The 23,686-nt window shown below is 36.5% G+C and overlaps 1 protein-coding gene across 1 annotated transcript in view; it reads left to right on the forward strand.

The window, feature by feature from the left end:
- Positions 1 to 730: 730 nt before the first annotated feature.
- LOC144450101 (TELO2-interacting protein 2-like) overlaps positions 731 to 23,686 on the forward strand; it is a 28,255-nt gene continuing 5,299 nt past the window's right edge. Inside the window, exons 1-8 of the mRNA XM_078140669.1 lie at positions 731 to 805; positions 3,377 to 3,467; positions 18,733 to 18,856; positions 18,956 to 19,127; positions 19,523 to 19,916; positions 20,793 to 21,017; positions 21,454 to 21,671; positions 21,944 to 22,012. Coding sequence (XP_077996795.1) covers positions 731 to 805; positions 3,377 to 3,467; positions 18,733 to 18,856; positions 18,956 to 19,127; positions 19,523 to 19,916; positions 20,793 to 21,017; positions 21,454 to 21,671; positions 21,944 to 22,012 — 1,368 coding nt within the window. The remainder of the gene's footprint in view (positions 806 to 3,376; positions 3,468 to 18,732; positions 18,857 to 18,955; positions 19,128 to 19,522; positions 19,917 to 20,792; positions 21,018 to 21,453; positions 21,672 to 21,943; positions 22,013 to 23,686) is intronic.

Consider the following 23,686-nt stretch of genomic DNA (forward strand, 5'->3'; position numbering starts at 1 on the left):
TGTATGTATGTATGTATGTATGTATGTATGTATGTATGTATGTGTATATGTATGTATGTATGTATGTATGTATGTATGTATGTATGTATGTATGTATGTATGTGTGTGTATGTATGTATGTATGTATGCATATGTATGTATGTATGTATGTGTGTGTATGTATGTATGTATGTATGTATGTATGCATATGTGTGTATGTATGTATGTGTGTGTGTGTGTGTGTCGATGACCTATGACGTTTACATTAATGGGAAGGCGAAAGTTATATTATTCACTTTGTTTTGGAGAACATTTCATTGCGGTGAGTTTGGTAGCGACTATCTACAGTTTTGTAAAATATACGGGTATTCTAACAAAGAAACCCTACAGCCGTGTCCCAAAAAAACCTGTCTATTTTCAAAGAATCGTGTCAAAGTTATTATCCGATCATGAAACTGAGATGGAGATTTCAGCCATTCCACTATTAAACGCGACCCTGTGTATCTGCCAGGTCAATCATGATTGATTCGGCGAGTCATGTGACCAAAAATTTGAGGAAAAAATAACTGAATACAGAGTAAAACAAAAAGTGGAACACGTGAATGTATGTCTCCTTACGGACTAAGTGTTGATTTTGCGAGTGGGTATGATAGTATGGTAAGCGGTGTCCGGTCGTTACAGAAATTTATCGCAAATTGCCGCGGGCGAAATTGTAACGACATTTTCCTTGAAAGTACATTAGTACCTCGAGATGAGTCGATTAACGAGGGCGACAACAGATATGGTGGGACATCAAGTCAATCTGCGAATGTTAGACAAGACAATGGTAAGTTGTCGGTCCAGACTTGAAATTTCTTTACCGCGAACGTGATGCGATCATCAATTTTCTGAAGATGCTTTCTTAGGCTCCCATTTTGTTGTCTTCATGGTCTTTTATCGGCCGCTAATGACACCGATAAGAACGCTAATGATACGAGTTTATGCTAATTAGGCAATAAAAGAGAACCTTCAGTCGTGCCGTGAGCGTCCTAAATACCACAATAAAAACCAAAGTGAAAAAGTTTGGAATACCAAGCACTTTAATTAGTAGTCCAAAGATTAGTTCACATAGGAAGCAACATAAATAATCTAAATAAGTTTAGAAAGTTTTAGAAAAAATCTTAAACGGTATGAATACACTAGTTAACATTTCTGTCAATCACATTACCATTTTTTTGGTTAAGTTGAGTGATCACCGTTCTCTCATCAACAGATGTAATTAGTTTATTTAATTAACAATTTACAATATAGAAAACAAACAGTTTGAAAACAAAATGATGAGAACTCGTTAAATATTAGGTGTTGGCTGATCGCCAGCGAGAGAAGAACGTGAGAGAGAGAGAGAGAGAGAGAGAGAGAGAGAGAGAGAGAGAGAGAGAGAGAGAGAGAGAGAGAGAGAGAGAGAGAGAGAGAGAGAGAGAGAGAGACAGAGAGACAGAGACAGAGACAGACAGACAGACAGACAGACAGACAGACAGACAGACGACAGACAGACATACAGACAGACAGAGACAGACAGACAGCAGACAGACAGACACAGATAGATAGACAGACAGACAGTGAGTGAGTGAGTGAGTGAGTGAGAGAGAAGGGGGGGGTTGAGACCGAGACAGAGAGAGAGAGTCCGTCCGTTAATCAGACAGATATGTAAACAAACAGACAAACAAGCAATAAATCAACCAACCAGCAAACAAACACAGCGGACAAAAACACGAATACGTAGAGAGATACAGAAACAAGTCAATAAATGGAAAAGAAGACAGTGAGCAAGACCAGAGATCAATTACTTGTCAAAACGTAAAACTCTGAGTTTTGTGAAGAAAACGGAAACCTATAATGGACATAACAGCTTCCAAATCACTATTTAAGAGAAGACGTTCAACTTATCAATTCTGTTTTCGACGTTAGTACAAAAATCGTTCGGAAATAGAGAAAAAATTTCGGAATTGAATGAAAAAGTGTCGCTTGGGGGTGATTGTCCCCTGAATGATCGATGATTGGTCGGTAAGAGTTAGACGACTATACAGGCAGTAGTGAGATCAATTACATGCTAATGGGATTACTTGCTTGTGTTTAGATTTGCCTTTCAAACTCTATGAATAATTAATGTGGTGGGGTGTGTGATGGCTGAGGGTGTTTGCCATTATGATGTTGCGATAACACCGTAATCGTGTTATTAGTGAGTTTGTACTTCGTAACAATTCTAGTGTTAACAATAGACCAAGGGCCCTTTTTACAGCCAGCTACCGTCATTAACATCGCATCATTACCATTCAGATTCCCAACATTCCCCCTTTTGAGTACGCCTCCACGGACGACTCTATTCTTCAAAAATCTAATCCAGGAGAACATTCTCCTGAACGTACAAACAAATCGTTCGATACAGAAACATGTTCGATTGAACACAGAAAAAGGGGTTCAGTGAGCGAGATCTAAACCCCTTTCAACAAGGGCAAAAGGCGAACAACAAGTCATTTGTACCATTGCTTTGACGAAAGCCCGTCTTTTGATATGCAAATTTTGAAGGGCAATAAAACACAATACACGATGATGGGGTGGTCATAGTGGCGGCTGTTTGGTGACACGTCCGTATACACATTGCCCTGTCAAAACAGAACAAAACAACACCAATTCAGTTGTGGCTACTTGACTTAGCGGAATTGTCAGACGACTAATAATCTAGACAGAAGCGAGGTCAATTGCGATTAAATTACTCAAGTTTCTTACACCTGGAAAAAAGTCAATCAGTCAGAATAAATAAATACGACTGTACTGAAACATTTTGGCGCCAAATTCAGTAGACGAAAATTGTTATTTTTTAGTCAATTGTGAAATTTTGTTTCATTTTGCAATCTGGAGAACGCTTGTCAAGTTCTTATTACACCTGGAAATGTTGATCATCCTGTCATAGAAAAATCGAATAAAATACGATGGCACTACAGAAAGTAAGCATTTTACCGCCAAAGTCAGCAGACGAAAAGTGGTTTTCCGGGCTACCGCCAAAGTCAGCAGACGAAAAGTTTTGATTTCTAGTTTTTGAGCAATTCTTATTTAGAAACCTATAACAAACACCTTACCGTGTAATTATTTTGCCGAAAATCATCGTTTTTCTCTAACATTTTTATGAATTCTGGTTTCAGAAATTGTGCTGTCAAAGGTACGAACATACAGCCACCAAAAGAACACTGCATAATAAAGTCATTTGTCTAAAAAAAAAAACAATTTTTTTTGGTAAGAATTCTAGATTTATTCCGCGAAGCCAAGACGACAGGCATACTAATCGTCTTCATAATGATCACACGAATGTGTTTATTTTCTCTGTTTTTTTAATGTATTAATTTTAGTTTTATTTCAACAGAGATCACGGTATTTTGTTACTAAGATAACCCATGAAGATGAACAGTCCTCATCACCACAGAAGATTCAGGAATGCAGAGCCTCTGAACGATGTAAGCTTAACACTTTTTAAGTATGAATAACCGAGTGTTTGTTGTTTCCCTACTCTATACATTAAAAACATCGTTTTTGTGTCTCCACCTTCATCTACGTTCCTCACAAACCGAAATTGAGCGTATTAATACAGACTATTCATTGTTTTCTTCAACAATGTATTTTCAGGTAAGAAACGGTCAATTTTATTTATCAGAGTGAAATGTGTTATACATACTGTTGTAAAATAGTTCTCTGGAAAAGTATCTCCAGACGTACTTTGCGCGCTCTCTTTTTGTTGTTACGTCACACAAGTACTCTCTGGCTAATTTGAGAGAGAATGAGTAATTTGTTATTTAAAATGAATCGCGTTTATTTCTTGCACATGCGCTGTTGTTTCTGCCCCAAAAGCCCAGTTCGGATTAGGAGTAAGGTTTAGACGTGAAAAACAGCCGACTTGCAGAACAGTTTTGTTCACAACGAAAGAATATCAATTCTTTATGGCTACACTGATAACACTAATGTATTAACCTGGGATTGAAACCTTGGCCCTTAAGAGGTTATTTCAACCAGTGGTCACATGAAGATTCGAAAATGAAAAAAAAGGTCGTCAGTACTAATTTTATGGTATGGAATTCCCGCCACTTTTATGAGATATTCGCTATGCTGTAATCAGCAAAATTTGGACTCGTTACATACAGCAGGCGGTATACAAATCTGTCGGCGCTAATGTTGTTGTGAGCTACTAGGGTGGGTCACTGTACTCAAAGAAAGTTCAATTGTTCGAAACCCTGAGAATCAAAAGGGTGAGAATTTGTGATCGTTATTTTCTTCAGTTGTACAGACAAAAAATAAGTTATAGCGATATAAAATACGGATTCACTGAGGTATAACGACAAAAGAAACAGGTCACGAATAACTTTTGCATGGTGAGGACATTCACCCATTACAGTCAGACCTTTCAAATCGTCATGAAAAATATATTTCACGGGTAAATAATGTAAAATTTACCCCCAATTTTGACAGAATTTCATTTATTAGGGTTATCCAGAATGTTATGGTCTAAAATAAAACTTAATATATCGAATATTTTTGAAAAGTTTTTGGCGGGAAAGTGTTTCGTGTTCTATAGTTGAGAACCAACATACATATCAGTCAGAATAAGGAAGGATTATTCGTGTGATTCGGGTCTAAAATTAATTTCTGGTTATGTGGAAATGAGACAATCCAAAATTTACAGGAAAAGTGTCGTCAAATTCTCTTGGCGGGAAAATATTTCCTACACATTTTAGCTAACAATAGGAAATATAGGATTACATTCGTGTGTAATTTTAGGCTGATATAAAAGTTAGATACTAGAATTACAGAAATTATAGTTCTTGTGATTTTTGAGGGTACTCACTAACAAATATGTTGCGACAAATTGATCAAATATGAAAACAATGTGAGGAGTTTTCACAATAATTCTAGTCCAGGAAGATAAAGTTTCAGTATGTCAAAAAATTAATGATGTATTTGTGTTCTACAATTTTGAGGGAAACTGTTTACTTTAGAAGTCTTGAGATAACGATAGATTGACAACATGTACTTCGCTGTGCACGTGAAATGTATTGTTATTAGAAATTTCTAAAATATAAAAAAATGAAAATGCATTCGTCAGAACGTTGCAAAAAGAGCAAAACCAATGGCAACATGGAGAAGCAGCAAAACTGACATTCTACAGTTTTTGACGAAAAGAGCATTGTAAAATAACAGAATTAAAAAAAAGTTTTGGCGGGAAGGCGAATGGATCAGAAGCTGACGACAATTTGATTCCCATTATCAACAATCGTGAAGGTGGTCATGGTCGTCCTGACAAAGTCATACTATGGCACAGCTATGTGAAACCTACATTCTTGTTACGTAATCCCGCGAGATCTCGACTACAATCATCAAAACATCGTGTTGGCAATGTGAAGTATAGAAATAGCAGCGCGTCGGTGGCAAAAAATGTGTCACATAGACACGGCAAATGTCAATGTAGCATTGTCATGTTTGTCATTGGGTCAAGAGTATCTTTGAAATTAAAAATGCACATGCGCTTGATACAATGTTTCTATCCTGAAAACACAATTTTTCCACCACTGAGTAATAACAAATATTATAGCAATTATGTCATCACAATTTAACAGAAATACCAAGAGAGAGAGAGAGAGAGCGAGAGAGAGAGAGATAGAGAGAGAGAGAGAGAGAGAGAGAGAGAGAGAGAGAGAGAGAGAGAGAGAGAGAGAGAGAGAGAGAGAGAGAGAGAGAGAGAGAGAGAGAGAGAGAGAGAGAGAGAGACTGGATATGAACAGATACAGTGGGGCAAAGGAACAGATAGGGAGAGAGAGAATCAGAGAGACGGACTGACAGACAGACAGACATACAGACAGACAGAGTTTACATGTAGTTACAGTTACAGTAAATGTTGAAGGTGACACTTAAGAAAAGAAGCTGACAGTCATACCAGCAGATGATCATCAAATGAGGGCAAAGAGATATTTCCACTGTCATAGGGGGTTCGTCGGTTTTACAAACACTTTTTATTACCATCATTAAGAGATTCTGTCACATACCTCTTTCCCGTCTTTATTGATTTCCCCCGAATTCTTTCTTTAACCAAAAAACAAGACAAAATTTACAGTCTATTTAGCCCAATGATTTTACCGAGTGGGCGGTTCTCTTTATGGTTCCTTTTTTTAGACATTCGCATCTCGTCTCTATCAATTGTCACAACTTCAGGCTATGGTTGACATCAGCTTCTCCAGGTCAAACGCTGTTGATGAATTTACCTGCTTTTACGTTGCCATGACGATTATGATTACAAAACCGGGGGAAAAGATAGATGTTTTGGTGATAATAATAATTAAGTTGTCATTTTTTTTGAAAACAATAATCACAGTTTTTAGAAGATGTCGGCTTTTTTGTCAAAAGACACAGGTTAAGTAAGCAGATAGGTTAGTCATTATTACTATTGCCTATTTTTACGACTTTATCCACTATATCAGAGCGCTATGCCGGGGGCTAAACGTCAAAGATTTCACAGACAGCTGGAGAGAGTGGCATTGTGTCAAGGACTATTTGTAACGACAACTATCTGACATACTTCAGGTCTTCTATACACCCTGTCTTGTATAGTTGTGGTATTTGACCAGGTTGACTCGATAACACTTCATCATGGTACTAAAAACCAATAACGTGAACATACAAACAACAATATATTTAGAGGAATGACAAACATAAACACTCCTATGTACTCATACATTAGTGAATAGTGAACACACCATTACTTTACTCACACACACACACATGGGTGAACGAGCGAGTGGGTACATACATACATACATACATACATACATACATACATACATACATACATACATACATACATACATACATACATACATACACATACATACACACACACACACACATACATACACACATACATACATACATACATACATACATACATACATACATACATACATACATACATACATACATACATACATACATACATACATACATACATACATACATACATACAGACAGACTGGCAGACAGACAGACAGACTTTGTATTATTATATTTTGACGTAGCGGAATCACGAGGAGGTATCCATACTGTATCGTCTGACGACAGGTGAAGTGAATACAGTTTGCCATTTTACAACGTTGTAAGAGTCATCGTGACGTCAGCATTAATATTGCGTCGTGACAGGAATGACATACAGATGGCGCCCTTCCAATATAACGATGTAAGGCCGTGTTACTAAATTGACAACTTGACTTCATCTGGAAAAAGTACAACGGATAGAAGTGAGCGAGTGAGACATACCCATTGGCACAGGCTCACACAGAGGAAAGCATTAGAAATAATGAGAGAGAGAGAGAGAGAGAGAGAGAGAGAGAGAGAGAGAGAGAGAGAGAGAGAGGGGGGGAGGGGGGATGGGAGGGAGGGAGAGAGAGAGGGGAGGGGGGGGAGAAGGGGGATAGACAGACAAAGAACGACAAACAATGAGACAGACAGACTGACACAAGCAGATTGACAAAGAGAAACAGGCATACAGACAGACAGGCAGACAGACAACGACAGCGAGAGATAAACCGAGACAGCGAGAGCTAGACAAAGAGATAGCGACAGAGGTAGAGAGAAACAGAGGATACAAATACAGACAAACAGACAGACGGACAGATAGGCAGGCAGGCAGGCAGAGTTAGACAGCCAGAAAGGGAAAGAGTTAAATTAGCACATAACATAAACATAAATAACTTTGAAATAGAATCAAAGCCCACATCTGTTTATGATCTAATTATAAATAAAATTATCTGATTCAGAAATTGATAAATTTGGCAAGAAACATGAAAATAGACTGAGGACGCGTGGTTTAAAAAAAAATCAGACAGGAAGTGAAATTTCTCTATATGATGATGACAATATAAAGAGCCTTGACGAACGCCTACGAGTTTCAACTTGAGTTCAAGTATGTCTCAAGAATGACTCCTTGACTTTGATTTACTTTCTGAAAATATGATCATTTTGAAACGATCATTTTAGCACCATGCTTTAACGGAGAACGCCTTTTGAATGAATGCTTTTGTTCTGATCTTACATTTAGTCAAGTGCAAAAATTATAGAAAATAAGAAAAAAAATCAAATAAATTTGATTGGAAGTATAGGGGATCAGATTTCCTTGTCAATATAATCACCATGGCAACGATATTTTCATATCAATTTCCAACAAAAGAACAACTTATTTATTCCATCGTGGTCTAAATCTCATCTTAGATGTAACAAAAAATTACAGAAAATTATAACATCTTTCAAAAAAAAGTATTGGCGGGAAACATAAGGCCAATTCATTTTTACAATGAAATTTGATATTATTTCCCAAAATACTGATTTCTTTTTTATTATGGTCTAAAATTTAGCCGACATGTGTCAAAAATGACAAAAAAATAAGAAAATCTGTTCAAAAAAGTATTGGCGGGAAAGTGATTAAAATCATGGATGTCGGCAGAAATTGTTCTGATTTGACTTTAATAGGAACGATCTACTAGATAACTATAGCATATAATTGCCACTATCACTTGCACATTTGACTGCGTCCACTCGATATTAACCACTTCATTCTCGATCATAATTATAACATCTCCATAATTGAAAACGACAAGTCATTTATTGAAAAATTTCAGTTTTATTACCCTTCATTCTGTGTGTAGGAAATCTGAAAAGCACTCCGGCAAAATTTTGATGTTTAGGAGTTTATCAATTAACGTTGGGTGTTTTTTGATCATGACCGGCGCCGTGTAGTCTGCATCTTGCAGCATGTTTTGGCAAGTCAGAGGTATGCATTAATAACATAACGGTTGTCAATATAGGTTCTCATTAGACGTTACCCCCGGTGCTTCTTCAAAGTTCCGTTCCAAAAGCAAATCTTCCATCTTTTAATTTTTGACGACATTTTCATCTCCTCAAATATCACCTTTACATGTTCAAAATTTATACAATATAAGCTGGTTAACCTGGAATAGAACGTCGTCCGACTCTCCTTTTTTTAATATCGCTACATTTAAGTTGTTTCCGTGCCTTGGTGAGACAAAATTCTTGCTAACATTGCTACATTTAAGTTGTTTCTTTGCCTTGGTGAGACAAAATTCTTGCTTACATTGCTACATTTAAGTTGTTTCCGTGCCTTGGTGAGACAAAATTCTTGCTTACATTGCTACATTTAAGTTGTTTCTTTGCCTTGGTGAGACAAAATTCTTGCTTACATTGCTACATTTAAGTTGTTTCTTTGCCTTGGTGAGACAAAATTCTTGCTTACATTGCTACATTTAAGTTGTTTCCGTGCCTTGGTGAGACAAAATTCTTGTAAACATTGCTACATTTAAGTTGTTTCTTTGCCTTGGTGAGACAAAATTCTTGCTAACATTGCTACATTTAAGTTGTTTCTTTGCCTTGGTGAGACAAAATTCTTGCTTACATTGCTACATTTAAGTTGTTTCTTTGCCTTGGTGAGACAAAATTCTTGCTTACATTGCTACATTTAAGTTGTTTCTTTGCCTTGGTGAGACAAAATTCTTGCTAACATTGCTACATTTAAGTTGTTTCTTTGCCTTGGTGAGACAAAATTCTTGCTAACATTGCTACATTTAAGTTGTTTCTTTGCCTTGGTGAGACAAAATTCTTGTAAACATTGCTACATTTAAGTTATTTACTTGCCTTGGTGAGTCAAAATTCTTGCTAACATTGCTACATTTAATTAAGTTGTTTCCTTGTTTTGGTGAGACAAAATTCTTGCTTACATTGCTACATTTAAGTTTTGTGTGGTGACAAAAATCTTACTAACATTTGTATCGTCTAGAGTGACAAAAATCTTACTGTCTTTTCTTCTATAATCTCACTAATATTTTTATATTTTGTCGTCTATTTTGATACAATTCTTACTAACATTGCTACATTTTATCATTTGGTTAGAAAATTGTGCATCATTGTTACATTTTATCGGCTGGTTGCTACATTTCATAATGTGGTTTGAAAATTATGCATCATTGCTACATTTTATTGGCTGGTTGATACATTTTATCGGCTCTGGTTAGAACATCATGCGGCTACATTTTATAGGCTGGTTGCTACATTTTATCGGCTGGTGACTACATTTTATCATCTGATTAGAAAATTATGCAAATCTATTACATTTTCATCCTTTTAAGGTTATAGACCACGTTCAATGTCCCTTGCTGATATTGGTTTGCAGTTAAGAAAGTAATGATTATACACATCCATAACTATACATTTTCTGAAAGCTCTTGATCCACTCTTTACAATGAAATTAGTAAAATTTGGTTTTATGTACTTCAGATCACGTGACCTCTACATACGTGATAATTTGCATGTTTGGTTCAACAAAAATTAGCTCCTTCAAATTTCGACCAACAATAGAAAACGACACACAGTGCTTATCACCACGTCAGTGGCTACAAAACCGTGTCTCAGATTTTTCCTATCTGTTTTTGTAACGAAGATATATAAATAATAATAAATAGTGTCCAAATAAACCATGTATGTCTCATCTAAATCCGTCTTACTTTCGAACAAAAGACGCAATCAAAAATCTGAGACACGGTTTTGGAGCCACTGACGTGGTGAATAAGATCCTACTGTGTTTGTTATTGTCGGGTACTCTTTGAGGTTGCTAATTTCCACAAAGTAACGCAATTCTTTACAAAATGTAAACTTGAGAAAATGACAAAAACATGTGTTTGAGTTGAAACAAACAAAAAACGTTTAACACATTCCTTACAGAAAAGTTGTAAGTGTCACATCCTTTATCACCTTCGAAAATTTGTTTTTTTTCCATGTTATGACCATTCTATTGGCCAAAAAATATGAAATCTGTCAGTTCAAATGTAGCCAACGCCCACTATTCGACATGCGATTTTGGCTATTCGGGTTAAAAATTAACTTCCTCATTTGCATATGTTTGCGAACAAATTGAGGGCGGAGCCTACTTCCTTTTATGGAAAGCAGAGTGTCAAGCTACGTTTTAGCGGTCTCAGGTTTTATGTAAAATAAACGTAGTGGTTTCCGGTGAGAGAGTAAATGTTCCCTGGGTTCCCGTTCAACATGAAACGACAGAAAATATACCAAATGCTTTGAAAGTGGTGTTTTAACTAATAAAGAATCTAGTTAGCTTCATAAAACATCTTTAGTATGATGGTATTTTCTTGGAGTAACAATGTATAGTCCGGTCGCGATTGTAGATGTACTATGTTTTGCTTTGAAGCATCTTACTCAGAGTCGATTGTTTTTATTTTGATACATAACATGTATCTGTGTCGAAATCAACGTCAAAAGACGCACCACTATTGTTGTAATTTGATATGTTGCCATTGTTGAATTTGTTGTGTCTACCAGCGCCGGTTCATCTGGATACAGCATACACAGTACATTCAACCATGGGTGGAGGGTCTATGATTCAACACATCGCTTCAACGTCAATGCAAAACGAAAACTGTTAGACATGTCTAGCAATATAGCTCTCTCATGTCTCTAGCTCTTCGGCATGTTAATTTTTTTTTTACAAAAGCAAAAATAGTCGGAGATGACACGGCACCACGCGAGGGCTTCAGTGAGCACGGGCCGTGTTTAGAAAGAAGACGAAACCACCTCGTGTCAATTTGTGGTTGGTAATGAACTCAATCAAAAGAAAATGAAATAAGCGAGTACATAGTTTTCAAGAGGGATAGTTATACGACGACTTCGCATTTGGAAGGTCGAAGACTGTACATAGCGTGATGACACGTACTACGTGCTACGAAGGGAAGGGGGGGGGGGGCGGACTTAGCGTTCGATACTGACGTACCGCGTATACCGATGGAAAATCTGTACATTGAATATCGTAGATTTTTGAGGACATGTACCCAAAAATTCAATAACTGGGAATGATAATGTACCACGTTGTTCGTTTCTGTGACATTTTATTTAGTGTCACCTAAGTGAAGTAGTGTCGATGAACAACACGGGACGGTATATGTTTACATGGAAACGATCTGTTGACATGTACTAGATAACTAGTCTTGCTGCTAGACGTTCGGGCTTTCTTTCGTATAAGTTACTATAACATATAAGCGAACGAAGTTTGCAGTGAGGGCTTGCCCGAACATCCTCGATAGCGATGTTAGGTCGTGTGTCGTAATTGTAACGGAAGAACATCCGAGGTCTAACAGATAGATTACTAGATAGCGGGAGAGATACGAGTGGTGAGTTATTTTTTTATTACAAAATAGCTATGCATGTGGTTCACGAAAAGATAACTTCTAAATCGTGGGTTTTGACTTCACTCGCTGAAACATAATCACCACTACTGTACCACAAGGGCGAGTATGTTTTGTAAACCTAGGCTATGAATCATTATTTCGCCAAGATAGCGAAAATGGATTCCCCAGAGGATCGATGCGTTGCTGATAAATCAGCTGATAAATACTTTTTTCCCTTTTTGTTTAAAATTGTGATGATGTGGTACTATTTCCACCTTTCCACCATTCTTTGTTGTAGGATGCCTTTGGGTTTTGGAAGACTTCGCAAAGACCATCTGTGCTAAACTGTAACAAAGCTGACTTTCACTTGCATTTTGACACCTATTGTAATACATTCCTTTATGCACAGTAAAATTTCATTAAAATTGAGAAATGTTTTCACCATTTAAATAGTTTTGAGTAGACAATCGGTTATAAGCAATATCTTGAAAAGATTGAGTAAGAGAGAGAGAAAGAGAGAGAGCTACAGCAATTCTAATTCATTCTCTTTATTCATTTTTTTAGCTAGCTCATTACATTATTGGGCAACTCTTTTTTGACACTGGAAGGATGTCCTCTTGTTATTCATACTTGTGGTACACTGTACCCCAGACCCCATGACCATAGCAATTCTTTTACTGGTCTGAGACCGTACTGTATCAGCAAGTTTATGTAAATGAGTAGCCAAGTACTTGACACATTTCGTCAAATGTATGCTAATGAGCTGCCTAGTACTTGACACTTTCCGTTATATTATAATAAAGTGTGCAAATGGTTGTAAAGCCATGTGCATTTGTTTTGGTTTTTTATTCCTTCCCATATCTCAAGATTGAGAAGTGCTACATTTATTTGGGTTGCATACAATGATAGCTCAAATGGTTGGTAGTCATTTCCCCCCAAAAAGATAATTTTGTAATTTTTTCTAGCTTTATCGTGGTCTATAACCTTAAGGGGGTATTTCTCTAAAGTTACTGAAGCCAAGAAAATCGAGCAAATTTGGCGAGATTCTCACCGAAGGTTGAGCCAATTTATAAGGCCCTTGGGCAAGACTTGAACGGCATCGGTGAAAAATTTACACCTGGCTCTGGTAGGAATGGATCTGATAATATTTACATAAATAGAAGTAGTAGTATTTGTACGTTCATAGATAATTTAATAAACATGAAAAAATAAAAATTTGAAACGAAACTTGGTTAAATAAAAATTGCTAACTCAGACAGAAATCAACACGAATGCGAAGTAGATCATGTGAATTTTCATATATAAGTATCGAAATTGCAAATGTTATATCGAGATTTTCGAATCATTTTATGACATAAATCAACACGAATACGAAACTAGATGAATTTTCAAACAAATTTCTGTATCTAGATATTAGTTAGATATAAGCTTAACATCTCAAGTCGATTCATGTACTTTTAAAGAAAAAAATCAGAAAAAAAAGAAGAAAAAAAAAGAAAACGAAAAGTAATGAAAATTAATTCCACTCTCATCAACATCATCCTTTCACAAGTTGACAAACTCATCTAACCCTAAAGTTGGGGTCAAGGAATGGAAAAACCTATCCAGCTTATCTGCCAGAAATCATTAAACACACACCGCGCTAGACTCGTCTTAAGCGTCGTCTTCGTTCCGCCCACGGCTGTTACGTGCTAACACTATTTGTTTTCACGGATACACGGGGACACTTCATCGGCCTTGATGTCTCGTCGTAAATGACGTGATTTACGAGAGTGATCAAGGAACGAGAACTCAAAATGACTGACATATGCGAGTTAAAACGTCCAGTTTGTAGTCCGGTGTAGTTCACGATTATATCATATGACCTAACAGAAAAATTGTGTGGTTCCAATTACGCTCAAATTTAGAATAGGTGGGGTAAATAGATTGTTTTATATTTTTGTTATTTTATAATATATATATATATATATATATATATATATATATATATATATATATATATATATATATATATATATATATAACTCGGTGAGTATCAATCTGCTATAAGACAGTGCTCTATACCGCAGTGGCAGAGCGTAATAGTTTTGGAAAACTATATATATATATATATATATATATATATATATATATATATATATATATATATATATATATATATATATATATATATATATATATATATATATATAGTTTTGGTAGTACTGGAACTCTTTCTTGGTTGTAACTCGGAGTTTCACGCATAGTGCGATCATCAGACATGAATGTCTGATGATCGCACTATGCGTGAAACTCCGAGTTACAACCAAGAAAGAGTTCCAGTACTGCCAAAACTATTACGCTCTGCCACTGCGGTATAGAGCACTGTCTTATAGCAGATTGATACTCACCGAGTTATATATATATATATATATATATATGTATATGTAAATATATATATATATATATATATATATATATATATATATATAAATCTACCTACCCACCTATTCTAATATATAATATATATATAAATAGAACATATTTATATATATATATGTATATATATATATATATATATATATATATATATATATATATATATATATATATATATATATATATATATATATATATATATATATATATATATATATACTAATTCAGTGTAAGAGGTAAGTCATAAACTGAAGGAAAAGCGCTCAATACTGAGAAGTAGAGCTGTATTACACATCACCTCCCACAATGGTTAGGTGACTATGAATTGATCATTTGTGGTTACAAACAATGTAACAATATTGTTTACAATACCAAATCATTGGAATTTATTACCACATTTCCCATGATGCAATATTCAACATGGCGGGTTTGCAAGTTCCTATTAGACATCTACATGGCCACTTTAGTAAGAGACTAAATCTGTTTAAATGAGAAAATTCGCCGACAAATGACGTTAATATGTTTTCCAAAATATGAAAAAAAAATTAAAAAGCATAGCACAAGACTACGTTTGTAACTATTTACAGGAAAGAAGGGACGCTATATATAACTTTTATTGGTGGGGAGAGATTTTGGTTCGTTTATTTTTTTTTAATTTTAATTTCTATGGTTGAGGAACACTTGTAAATCAGAGACGCAAATCTACTGCGAGTGTACATTACACTAGATTTGCTAGATACTACCATGACACTTTGAAACTATAGATTTAGTTTGGGTCTATCTTAGTTTGCTGATACCTAGTTTTCCGTGGTAGTATAATATACGACGAGACGTGAAGTCGCGTACGGTCAATAACTTTGCACATGCGCATTACACTGCATCTCTCTCCGCGTCGAACAAGACGGACGTTCATGATAATCAGTTTCGTCAGCATCCTGCGAGCTAAGAAAACCAAAGTGTTATTCCCCCTTAAGGTTCATTTTCGTTTGATCGAAATCCCCTCCGTTCCAACTATTCCATCAAGACTGCTGTGCTGTGATTCAGCAGAACGGCTCCTGGTTTTAATATATAGTTTAATCATATAACTAGAACGCAGTCAGAAAATGAGAAAACCAGCCCAATTAATCTAGAAGATCCTCCTTAAGCGGGCCATCAAGATGTGATATGATAGCATGCTTTCCTAATAAACCCATAGTTTACCAGTCACACCTAAGGCACAACAAACTGAGATTATTTAAACCAGGTTCTATTTTATGGACACTTAGTCTATAAAATGAGCTGTCTTTCCTATCTCCGCTCAGCTACAACAAGGTAATTAATTATATTCGTATTTCAAGAACCCATTTTTTTCGCTATTAAGTAGTTTTATTATGCAATATAGGTGAGTTAACGATGTTTACTTTACATTGGTATTGCAATCTGTGTTGATGGGAATCAGTGCTGGTAGGCATCAACCAGTATATGTAGGTACCGAACTATCTGAAAATAAAACATATAAAACTATCAATTTACAGTGGTTTTTGACACCAATTTAGTTATTCAGAAGAATTAACATAATTTTCGTCAAAAAAAAATTATTAAAATATACGAAAACTTTATGGAAAAAAATAAGAACTCTGTGCGGATGGTTTTGGCGGGAATGTTTTTTTTGTCTGCGACATTTGTGGATAAAATGTGCTACAAAGATATTTTTTAATTTTTTTACTTTAGTTATGCAAGAAAAGAGATCAGAACAATATTGTATTCTGTTGGTAGACGAAATCTTGTGTGTGTGTGTGTGTGTGTGTGTGTGTGTGTGTGTATGTGATTGTTCAAGTTCGATATGTCTGTCTGCCCCTCTGCCTGCCTGTCTGTATGTTTGTCTTACTGTCTGTCTGTCTGTCTGTCTGTCTGTCTGTATGTCTGTCTGTCTGTCTGTCTGTCTGTCTGTCTATCTATCTATCTATCTATCTATCTATCTATCTGTATTTCTATCTATCATTCATATATATAGTGCAGAAATGCATATAACTTCAATTATATAAAGATGTATATGTTCTTCTTACGTAGGTTGTGTAAAATTAACACTCGTGAAAATAGACACATGCACCTAAAACTTCATCTCGAGCACACCGATCGTAGAGTGAGAGAAGCGGCGTTGAATGAATGAATGTAAAGTAATTAATCACATTGAAGGAGAAGAACACATTTAAGACCGGGATAAATCGCAGCTATGTCATTACTTTGTTTTAATACAAATAGATGCTGTCGTTTTATATTACAATTTAATAGAGTTTTCGTCATTTAATTTTCTTATAATAGAATTGATAGGGTGGTATTTAGTATTATCATTTATATAAACATAAAATAAACCGTGCAATTATACAGAGAGTTTATCTTGATTGCATTTGAACACATAAAGTTATCCATTTTCCAATTTTCTCCTAATAACTTGTTTAAGCATCATCCGGTCTTGGAGCGACTACAAAATGGCTTGTTCTCTTTAAATATAGTTGTTTAAGGATTTGAATTGGCTGAGATTATGTACATTTTTTAAACAATAAAAATGATCGTAAAGAGGTTATTTCATAACAATAAAAGCTTATTGGCTATTTGCTAGTATGTTTGATGGGGTGTTGTGAGAAATCAGGACGAAATGAATTATAGTAAGCGATAGTTAAATATCGTCGTCAAATCGCGGATTACAATGATATTCTTCATAGATGTTGACAAATTCATGAATACAAATTAGCTAAACAAAACATCATGTTACAAAAAGGTACAGACAAGAGAGAGAGAGAGAGAGAGAGAGAGAGAGAGAGAGAGAGAGAGAGAGAGAGAGACAGAGACAGAGACAGAGAGACAGAGAGAGACAGAGACAGAGAGACAGAGACAGATAGAGACAGACAGTCAGACAGACAGACGCAGACAGACAGACAGACAGACAGACAGACCGATAAAGATAGACAGAGAGAGAGACAGACAGACAGACGCACAGATAGACAGACAGACAGACAGACAGACAGAGGGGACAGAAAGAGAGACAGAGTGAGACGGAGAGACAGATAGAAAGACAGACAGACGGACAGACAGACAGACAGACAGATAGACAGACAGACAGAAAGACAGATAGACAAAAAGACAGGCAGACAGACAGACAGACAGACAGACAGACAGACAGACAGACAGACACAGTCACCAGAAAAAGATATTTCTGATTTCGGCTTCTGCATTCGACAATTATAATTTCTTTAGATTTTGGTGCTCTTTGCACTATTAAATTCTAAAGTTAAATTGAAGTCTTTCATTAGCCATTATTAAGATTTGATCGCAGTTAAAAATCGATTTACAGAACCATGCAATTGATGTGAAAAACAAAAGAAAATTAGAGAAAGTAGAGAACAGAGAAAAGAAATTATAAACTACTTTTGGTAAGGTTAACAGACAGAAGTTGCAAGATAAACCCAGAGAGCACATCAATGACAATTCAAACTTAATTCCTATTACGACTTCATTTGCTATCGATGTTTTCAGAGGTCAGAGGTCAAATTGACTTCAGTGTTCGGCAGGACTTGATGATACTAGTAAGAATTGATGTATCTGTGTTGTAATATGTTGAGACGTTTTGTAAATTACCGCTATCAGACAATTAGGCTTCATAACTTTATATTATGATCTCATTTTAAAGTTACCACTGTGAAATTAATCCAATTTCAGACCATAATAAGTTGTTAATCTAAACACATCAGTCATATTTGTTAGAATTAGGGGCTAAATTACTATAACAACAACACAAAAGACCGTTTGAACGTAATATGCATTCACCGGCATAATGGGACATCTGGCCATTGTTGATAGGCAGTACGCATCAGCGATGGTTTCTGGCGTAACGACTTTAGCGCCCTCTATGTCCAACTCGTTGATTTAGCTCGCTGTCGTTTAAAAGTAAATAACGCAAAGCATATATAAAGCTTGTTGTATAGAAACATACATCTAGATATATAATTACTCTGTTGTCCAGTTTTTGTTTGTTTGTTTGTTTGTTTGTTTGTTTTGGTTTCGTAAACATATAACAAATCCTGACCCCCTGTGATTAATCCAGCTGTAAATGTGCACAATAAATCTCAGCTTGCTGCACTCTCAGGTGAGGAGTTTCATGAGAGTGGCGCCCCCGGACATTCACTCTTGCCGCCCTCAGTGTCCAATCAACGTAAATGTTTTGATTTGTAAGATGGCGGCGCCCATGAGCAGGTCACGTTTCATTACTTCTACTTAGTAAAGAGTGGATAACCTAGTATTATTACCAGTTGTAGATCTGTTTACAGGAAAAGAATGGACGATTTTACTCAAGATCGTCGCTTTGCAATCATAACAGAGCTAAGACGATGTAAATATAGTGCGGACACCCGTCGTAAACTCTACGAATTGTTCCGAAGCTCTGAGATTGTGCAGTGTGTTCTGGAAGAACTTGAACATGAGAAATGTGAAGATAAATTGGTTAGTTTTGTTTCCGAAATTTTTAAACTTATAAACTATATTATGTTGGGGTGTCGTCCGTTTGATTGCACTGAGAAACTCGGGAAGTGTGATGTCATATATTAGTTTGTATTTTTTTGCCAAATAAAATCAATCAATCAATCAGTCACTGTCTTAATGAACATGACTTTGGTCAAATTCAGGTGCCTCAAGACTTGACTCTCCTCAGTGCATTCAGTTATGTATGACGCACTCTCAGTCTTCAGTCATGCCTAAATGTGTTATTTGTACTGACTTGAGGTGTCCTGTACATGTATGAATCAAACACCCCAGGACATGTACGATCAAAGACCCCCTAAGTCTTCATTTTTGCCCAACACTGACTTAAAAAAGTCTTATTTTATATTGATGTTAAGGTTCAAATACTTGAGGGGTATGGACACTTGCTGAAACACTGCCAATCAAGATGGCTTCTGGATGATATCACAATGGCACGAGATGACATCACACAATCACAGGATGACATCACACACTCACAGGATGACATCACACACTCACAGGATGACATCACCAAGCCACAGGATGACATCACAATATCACGGGATGACATCACAAAGCCACAGGATGACATCACAATATCACAGGATGACATCACACACTCACAGGATGACATCACACAATCACAGGATGAGATCACACAATCACAGGATGACATCACGCAACCAAAGATATCTAAATATTATGTAAATTTGTTATCAAAGCTTGTAAGTTATGCTGATCTACCAATAGGAAAGATGAATCAAGATGAAGGTCAGTGTTATAGTTTGCACTCCAACTTTCAGTAAATGTAATATTTAATAGCAGGGGAAGTCAGGCATTTTACAATCTCAGTCTGGAGAAATCAGCCTGTTAGAAAAACATAGCAAAGTTGTTTTATTCAAAACAAAATAAATTCAATTCAATTCAATTCAATTCAATTCAATACAACTTTCTTGCCCTCATAAAATATTTCTCTTAATCTTCACCCCAAAAATACAATTTAAGCACAAAATATCGACAACTGAAGATTAAAACACTGATATATATACAATGAAGGCAAACTATGAACAGAATGTCAATGACGTTAAAATTCAGTACAACAGGATTGAGTGCTCTAAACCAATCTACACATTTACAAAATCAAAATTTACGGGTTAATTGAGCCAAGAATAGATAATATATTAGATTACAAATTGATTCTGAATTGAATTTTTCATTTTGTAAAGTTGTCAGTGGCCGAGCGGTTAGCTCGTACGCCTCTTACCTCTGCAGCCTGGGTTCGTACCTGCCTGGTGTCAGTTGGATTTGATTAAAAATTTAACCAGGTCTATATGTAAGAAGGGTGATGCTCAGTTTGACCATGCTGAACAACACAGGTTATCCTCGGATACTCCTGTTTCCTCCTGCTACTTCAACACTAGGGCCCTAGGGCACTGTTCTTGTGGTGACTATTCAACAAATTTCCGAATTTATTTGGGTTAATAAAGATTATAATTATATAATATTATTTAATTTGTATTATTATTTCTGGCTAGGGCCACAAAAATAGTGTCTTTCCGTAATATTCTCTGTCACTGTAGATTTACAATTAATTAAAAATTGATAGATTAATGTTTATTCTTGTTTTATCTTTATTTTTTAATTCAGCATATAATGAAGATAAATTTGATGGAATTCCACAAAAAGCATCTGTTGCCATGGAAATCATCACATCTGTTATCTCTGCGATTTTTAAAATATCAATGTCACATGATGATGTCCACTGGAGGAAAGAATTCATGAACAGTGTAATCACAAATTGTGTTACAATTGCCGCAACACATGCTGAAAAGCATCAGTGGAGTAACAAAACAACAGTACAACAATCACAAGGTAGGAAAGAAAAGATGTGACCTCTAATGTCATGCAAACTCTCATTTTGTTTCCGATAAAAATATTCAGTATGTCAGTAGCCCCAACTCGATGTAGGATGTCCTACCTCTGGGAGTCTTGCGTCCTACCTGAAGTATGTTACTATGTTGCTATGTTACTATGTTACTATGTTGCTATGTTACTACATGTATGTTCTATCCACCAGAATTACAGACAGTTATCTGCCAAGTATGCTTCTGTGATGCTATGTTGCTATGTTACTTTATGTTACTTATGTTCTATCCACCAGAATTACAGAGTTATCTGCCAAGTATGTTTCTGTGATACTATGTTACTATGTTACTATGTCCACCAGTATTACAGCTATCTGCCAAGTATGTTTCTGTGATACTATGTTACTATGTCACTGACTATGTTGTTATGTTCTATCTACCAGAATTACAGAAAGCTATCTGCCAAGTATGTTCTTGTGACACCATCCAAGAATTACTGTCAGGACCAACACATACAGCTCAAGAAGACACAAAGAGAATTTTTGAAAAAGGAATATTTGGCAAAATTTTAACAAATCTTAGACCCATTCTGGCAAGAGAAACATGGAAGTTGGAACCAAGAAGTAGACATGTTTTTAAATGGTGTATGTCAAAGGTCAAGGTATGTAAATGAGGCATGTCAAAGGTCACATCCCATGTAGTGAAGTTTGTCATTACAATGATCATGCCAAGCCCTTTCAAAAAATTTGTCCTGAATATTTTTTTTTCAGTGGCTAAAAATTTATGAGATTTTTATTGATATAGATAATACAGTAACTGTTCTATCATTGTTTATGGAATGATTACTAGCGGGTACTTTCTGTTTTTCTCCTGATAGCGCCCCTATCTTGGTGATTATTTAATAGGAGTTAGTTTCTGTTTTTCTCCTAACAGCACCCCTATCTTGGTGATTATTTGGACAAAGTTCTACCACCATCTCTACTCTTTGTAGATGACTATCAGGTATGTAGTTTTTAGAAATTCAACAAGTAATGTATACTCATAAACCCAGTTTCACATCCGTATCACCTCAATCGTAATTCAATAGGGACACTGCCCTCATTCAGGCAATAATTTGTTGTATTACACCCATTCACACTTTGCCCAAATAAGGTCAGTTGCGTGAATTCTTGAACTATTATTTACTTCAGAAATAAGCAAAATAATGTTTTTTATTGTATTTTAATGCTTCTTAGGGTGTATGTCATAAAACCTTTACTATTATATTGTATGTTGGTTTACAGACCTTTGGTAGTAAAGATTACAGGCACTCCCAAGGTCAAGCTGTAACACTGTACAACTTACATGTGGGTCTACAAAACCCATAGCGGTTACAGGCACTCCCAAGGTCAAGCTGTAACACCGTACAACTTACATGTGGGTCTACAAAACCCATAGCAATTACAGGCCCTCCCAATGTTGAGCAGTAACACCGTACAACCTACATGTGGGTCTACAAAACCCATAGCAATTACAGGCCCTCCCAATGTTGAGCAGTAACACCGTACAACCTACATGTGGGTCTACAAAACCCATAGCGATTACAGGCCCTCACAATGTTGAGCAGTAACACTGTACAACCTACATGTTGGTCCTCCGTACTCCCAATGTTGAGCAGTAACACCGTACAACCTACATGTTGGTCCTCCGTACTCCCAATGTTGAGCAGTAACACCGTACAACTTACATGTTGGTCCTCCGTACTCCCAATGTTGAGCAGTAACACTGTACAACCTACATGTTGGTCCTCCGTACTCCCAATGTTGAGCAGTAACACCGTACAACTTACATGTGGGTCTACAAAACCCATAACGATTACAGGCCCTCCCAAGGTCAAGCTGTAACACTGTACAACCTACATGTTGGTCCTCCGTACCCACAAGGGTTATAGGCCCTCCCAGGGTTGAGCTTTAACACCGTTTAACTTACATGTGGGTCCACAAAACCCATAGCAATTACAGGCCCTCACAATGTTGAACTGTAACACCGTACAACTTACATGTGGGTCTACAAAACCCATAGCGATTACAGGCCCTCCCAATGTTGAGGTGTAACACCGTACAACTTACATGTGGGTCTACAAAACCCATAGCAATTACAGGCCCTCCCAATGTTGAGGTGTAACACCGTACAACTTACATGTGGGTCTACAAAACCCATAGCGATTACAGGCCCTCCCAATGTTGAGCAGTAACACCGTACAACTTACATGTGGGTCTACAAAACCCATAGCGATTACAGGCCCTCCCAATGTTGAGCAGTAACACCGCACAACTTACATGTGGGTCTACAAAACCCATAGCGATTACAGGCCCTCCCAATGTTGAGATGTAACACCGTACAACTTACATGTGGGTCTACAAAACCCATAGCGATTACAGGCCCTCCCAATGTTGAGCAGTAACACCGTACAACTTACATGTGGGTCTACAAAACCCATAGCAATTACAGGCCCTCACAATGTTGAACTGTAACACCGTACAACTTACATGTGGGTCTACAAAACCCATAGCAATTACAGGCCCTCACAATGTTGAACTGTAACACCGTACAACTTACATGTGGGTCTACAAAACCCATAGCGATTACAGGCCCTCCCAAGGTCAAGCTGTAACACTGTACAACCTACATGTTGGT

The sequence above is a fragment of the Glandiceps talaboti genome, chromosome 19 (genome assembly GCF_964340395.1).
Source record: "Glandiceps talaboti chromosome 19, keGlaTala1.1, whole genome shotgun sequence".
Lineage (NCBI taxonomy): Eukaryota > Metazoa > Hemichordata > Enteropneusta > Spengelidae > Glandiceps > Glandiceps talaboti.